The 6,000-nt window shown below is 40.4% G+C and overlaps 1 protein-coding gene across 6 annotated transcripts in view; it reads right to left on the reverse strand.

The window, feature by feature from the left end:
• The window catches only part of LOC133576485 (SAM and SH3 domain-containing protein 1-like), a 487,427-nt gene that overhangs the window by 45,195 nt on the left and 436,232 nt on the right, over positions 1-6,000 (reverse strand). For 5 of the 6 annotated variants that reach the window (XM_061929753.2, XM_061929760.2, XM_061929759.2 and 2 more), the window contains exons 7-8: positions 5,600-5,712; positions 2,708-2,806 (exon numbers count right to left, since the gene is read on the reverse strand). In XM_061929753.2, coding sequence (XP_061785737.2) covers positions 2,708-2,806; positions 5,600-5,712 — 212 coding nt within the window. The remainder of the gene's footprint in view (positions 1-2,707; positions 2,807-5,599; positions 5,713-6,000) is intronic. The other variant, XM_061929754.2, reaches the window with a different exon arrangement.

The following is a 6,000-nucleotide window of genomic DNA, read 5'->3' on the forward strand; positions in this document are numbered from 1 at the left end:
TTATTAAACATGTACTTGAGTCTTAATCAACGTTTTTTAGATTGTAAATGTTAGAGTTTTAGAAAATAAAGACAATTGTTTTTCTTTTCAAAAAGTGCTAAGCTAACTTTATTTACGTCTAAAGTAGGGCTGTCAAATGAATTCAATCTTCAATCACAATTAATGGCATTGTCCATAGTTAAAAGTGATTAACTGCAAATGGAAGTATTTTTTAAATCTTTAATATGAGGAAGTTTATTAAAATGTACACCCAACATGGGACTGGACACATTGTTGGATCTATGCGAGTGGTTCTCAAACTTTTTTTCCCCAAGTACCACATCAGAGAACACTTGGCTCTCCAAGTTCCATCATAATGACCAACATTAAAATACAGTAGCGTTGTAGGCCTAAGTATTCATTAAAAACAAAGCAGAGGTTTTATTTAACAGGTATATTTTTAGGTTTTTGGCCACTGTAACATTGCACAGAGTTTGAACAGTAACACTATGTTTGAATATAGGAACATGTACTGTACTGTACTTAAATAATTACCGTATTTTCCGCACTATAAGGCGCACCTAAAAACCTCCAATTTCCTCAAAAGCTGACAGTGCGCCTTATAATCCGGTGCGCCTTATCTATGGACCAATATTGAGCCACAACAGGTCTCGCAACTACGGTAACTACGCCGGCATCATTTTCCCCCTTCTACGTGTGCTTACCGCAGAAGAAGAAGCACTTCTTCTTCTACGGGAGAAAATTAAGTCGGCGGCTGCAGACCTAAACTTTATGTAAAGACCCAAAAATGGCTCCTATTAAGAGACACGCTTACGACGCAGAGTTTAAACTCAAGGCGATCAGTCACGCAGTAGAACACGGGAATAGAGCAGCAGAATTTAACATTAACGAATCAATGGTGCGGAAGTGGAGGAAGCAACATGATGACCTGCGCCAAGTAAAGAAGACTAAACAGAGTTTCCGAGGGAACAAAGCGAGAGTTGGAGGACAAACTCGAACAGTGGGTTGTTGAACAGAGAGCAGCAAATAGAAGTGTCAGTACAATCACTATTTGTTTTGTTGACATTCCCTTTAGCACAGCTCCATCTAATGGATGCATAACGTAACCCCAGCCTCTACTGTAGCGTCTATTCTATGCGCCTTATAATGCGGTGCGCCTTATATATGAACAAAGTTTTAAAATAGGCCATTCATTGAAGGTGCGCCTTATAATCCTTACAGTGCCGAAAATATGGTAATCAAATCGAATAAATTGCACATAAAAGTTGAAGTACCAGTAAATGAAGCCTGCGTACCAGAGTTTGAGAATAACTGATCAATGCAAATGTTTGTTTAATAAACACTATGCTTTTTTAACAACTCAACACAAATTGGACACAGACGCTCTTTTACAGACACAAGTTCCATAAAAGACATTGTTGCACAAACATGAGAGCCCGGACCTCAACACCATCAAACATTTGACCAATAAAATGCACAATGTAAGTTTAGTCACAAAAAATAAGGTATGTACAGAACTTTCCATAACAAGAAGCTAAAAGTAACCGCCTGCATTTGGTAGCGTGAAGTGGATTGGATGTCGCCAAGTGTTTAAAAAAAAGCTGCAAAAAATAGAAACATCACTTATGTGGAATTTGGAATTAACTCACATCCTGTTGCAAAAGTGGGTCGGCGTGCAGGGCTAAATTGCACGTTTGTCCACATATGATACCATACTGCCCTACGCTAATCAAACTCAGCTGTGACCTACATTACAAATAAGGAAAAACCCCAAACCAAGACGAGCATGCATAAACAATTACTAATATGACTGAAGCTCAAGTTGTCTCTGGGTTTGGGTGGGTAGTGTCTGGAAGTCCACCAGATAAGACAAGTGATGACTCACCAAGCAGGACAATTCTGTCCAGCTCACCAAAGTACAGTTTGGAAATGTAAACCCTAACCCATCTTGTGGGGTGTGAGTAGTGTGACATCATAACAGCGCGACAAAGAACAATAATATGTAATTGTGCAGTATGCAAACTACTTCTAACTTCATATCTTCTTGAGAACCAACGTCCTCTGCAGTGGACATTTGTGTTTTGAATAATGGAAAATTGTAACTCTGACAAAAGAAATAAACCAAACACAAATGTCCACTGCAGAGGATGCTGGTTCTCAGGAATATATACATGCCATTTTTTATTTTTATTTTTTTTTAACACAGAACCCATGACGTGAGTGCACTAACACCAGAATTAAAACAATCATGTCACCACAACAGGTGGGATTAAAACACCTAATCTCACCTATGTTAAAGCTCTGAAAAAATTTCAGAAGACAGAAAATTCAGTGTCAGTGCCCTTTATGCAGAACAGCTACATGATACAAAATACGGGAAACAACACTTCTATAAAGTAATCAACAAGAGTTAAAAAAAACATCATACAATTTATCATGATTCAAATGACATGGTGGAGAGAAGACATTTACAACAGGCAGGCCATATACTATGGGAGTTTAGAAAAAAGGGGAAACAGACAAAAAGGCAGAACAAGACAAGGCAAGATTGAGGATGAATGATTTTATGCAGCTCCAAAAAATGTTACATGCATTCAAATAACAACGTCCTTTGCAGTCCCTCTTGCTTTACGATCAAACTGAGAGGTAGCAGAGGACAGAGTGTGGAAGGGTTTCTGGGGTGGTCAGGGTGAAGGTTGGTACTTACGTTGCAGTTTGAGGACTGGTTTAGACTGGCTGCAGATCCGTCAGTCCACTCTGCAGTGTCAGTACTGCTGGACTGTCTGCTGCGCTCATACTCCTTCAGCTACGTGGAGGAAGAAGAGTTTAGAGAAAGGGCGGGGCCACTACGCTCTTCAGGCAGCTACAGTGCGCATTCAAAATGATGTAGTGGTTTATTCCACATGTAATCTTGTGATTGGATGTGAATATTTTTTTAATGACAGTGGGCTTCAAATGAGGGGGACTTTTCGGTAAAAAACTAAAGTATTGTGCAATAGTCCGAATAATACTTAACAAATAGAAGGAAAGATGAATACTAAACCAATCATAATGGCACCACCTCCCTCCATAAGGCACAAAGTCACCTTCTAACTAACATAGATGGGTAAACCTTTCTTCTTCTTTGGTGGAGGTATGTGCTTCACAGAGAGACATTGAAAATGTAGAAAATAAGACCTTTGCACAATACTGTAAATTCATCCTCGCTACATCCCTTTCCGCAAACATGTCTGCAACATCACCGTAAATGCTACAATTAACCACTGTCTCTTATAGTCCCAGGTGCGTGGTCTACAAAATAAATAATCGACATCACCAGCTGTGGCTGAAGACAGCATCCTGATATAGTTAAGGTATGGCGACTGGTTAGCATCCAGCAGTTTTATCTACTTCTGTATACACTTTAAAATGTTGCTATAGTCGCAGTACACCTGCTGTGCTGTTTATAATGAACTCATCAGCGGTATCAACGCTGGCTCAGCAGTTTGCTTCTTACTGCTATTACAACATTTGTTCTGTTCTGTGCAACATATTTGGAAATAATAATAAGTGTTAGTACAGTCGTCTCTCAATACATGACAGATTCATACATAAAAATCACACTCTACATATTTTGTCCTACATTAAGTGGTAAATTAAGTCTTATTTGTGTATTATATGCATTACAGCTGTCTATTATGTTGTGTCGAGAAATAAAAATAGTCACCAAGCGGGTTAAAGTTGACAATAACAGGTGGGAAATCAGTGCCATCATCACCGCAACAATTAAGTTGACCAACTTTTGGCAGAACAGCTTTTTGATGGAACTGCATCTTCTACTTCTGCCTCATCAATAACACATCTCCACATTGGTGAGCCTTTGATGCAAGAAATATCAAAAGACAAAGCGGGACTTAGCATTGGTCTAACAAGACTGCTCTAAACTATCAGCAGCTGTCCGGACAAAGTGGGGATGAACTTTGTTCATTTGAAATGCACTTCATCTTAAACATCAATTACACAGCTCTGGCGTGATGCAGTGAGGAATGACAACGCAGGACACGCAATGCTGATATCAATAACAAGTTAGGACTGTCAAGATGACTTATGTATTTTCAGAACACCACATGCCCGTGGTTTCAGCAAATGGAAGCCCAGTCCTAACTTACAGAAATTACCCAGGATGTGTCAAAATATTTCCACATCATGGTCGTGTTTTAGTGGCCAGGTGACAACCATAGCAATGACACTTGGAGGATCTTTGGGACTACCAGTGAGTACTGTAATCTATTGTAGAGCACACTCAAGGCTGCTATATTGGGATATACTTAATAATAATAATAATGGATTAGATTTGTAATGCGCTTTTCTAGACACTCAAAGCGCTTCACAGAGAAGTGAGAACCCATCATCCAGTCACACCTGGTGGTGGTAAGCTACTTCCGTAACCACAGCTGCCCTGGGGTAGATTGACGGAAGCGTGGCTGCCAGTTTGCGCCTACGACCCCTCCGACCACCACCTATCATTCATCATTCATTCACCAGTGTGAGCGGCACCGGGGGCAAGGGTGAAGTGTCCTGCCCAAAGACACAACGGTAGCAATTTGGATGGTAAGAGGCGGGGAGCGAACCAGCAACCCTTAGGTTTCTGGCACGGCCGCTCTACCCACTACGCCATGCCGCCCCTATATATACACATATACATGGGTATAATTTCATGTTTAGAAAGCTCTAATAATGTTCAAATGTATTTGAAAGGTAATAAACAGTTTATGCTTCAACTATGAAAATGTTATTAATTAATAATAATAATGTGATTTAGCGGAAATTCATCTACCATGGCCATGCCTCGAAACACTGTTAAAAGTTTTCCTTTTTTCTTTTTCTCATCCATTTCAAATCCTTATTAAAGTTAAAAAAGAGTTGTTATATGTATTGAGTTTTTAACATCGAATTATTGCCTACTTCCATTTAATGCCCAGCCCCTTTTTGATTGAGGTAAGTGTTAACAACATTTCAAACATTTACAGTGGATTAGATGCTAAAATGATGCTGTTGATCAGTGAGGCACATTCTACAGGGAAACACATAACAATCCCCAAAGCGTGATCATTGAGCGGTTTGTTTCTCTCTTCCTATCAACCAGAATATTAAAGAGAGAAACATTTGCCTTGTGAAGAACGATACAGCGCTAAGATGCTGCTGGATGGTTGCAGCACCCAAGGCATTAGAAGGAAAGGACACGGGGAGGATGTATAGGAGGAGGAAGTAAGCAAAAGGAAAGGTCAATCTTGACAGTGACATCGATTGAAAGAGGTCAAATGAGAGGGAAACTGAATGAGAATCCACCATGTCCACCTACTGAGAAGCAAACCACTACGCAGCAAAGTCCTCCAATTCAACATATGGGACTACAAGTTCTGCATATTCCCAAGCAACCACATAAGAATCCACAATGGTCTGGAGTTTGTGTGCGTCTAAACATGACTATGCAAAGTAAGAGGGTCTCATTAGGTTAGTAAAAGTGAGTGGTTTTAGTAAGCCTGAGCTATGTTAGCCAAGCGACTACTCCTCAGGAAGAAGAGGTGGCGAGGCGGCACGTTCTTTGAGAGCTCCCTACCCGAGCCAGAGCTTCTTCCACAGTGATCATCTTCTCTTTCACCATCATCATCAGCTGGATTCGCTCTTCATCGCTCATTGTGATCTCGCTGGCAACGTAGCCGATGTCCTCACCTGTAGAAAATGTGATTAGCTGAAAAGTCTTTATATGACACACACACAAAAACTGTCCTTACATTTCAGCAAGGTTTTTATTATACAATGGTACCTCAAATTAGCAGTGTTTTGAGGTAAGAGCCGCCCCTCGGCTAATTGCTACAAGCATCTCCGCCATTTGTCGGCGTAGCAAATCCCACAGTGAACCCCGTAAGATCCGACCAACACATCTAGTCTTAAGGCTGAGATGTACTCTTGTGTCACATAGCTTGCGGTATCCCCTCTAACGGCGTCTTAATTTGTTTA

The sequence above is a fragment of the Nerophis lumbriciformis genome, linkage group LG34 (genome assembly GCF_033978685.3).
Source record: "Nerophis lumbriciformis linkage group LG34, RoL_Nlum_v2.1, whole genome shotgun sequence".
Taxonomy (NCBI): Eukaryota; Metazoa; Chordata; class Actinopteri; order Syngnathiformes; family Syngnathidae; genus Nerophis; species Nerophis lumbriciformis.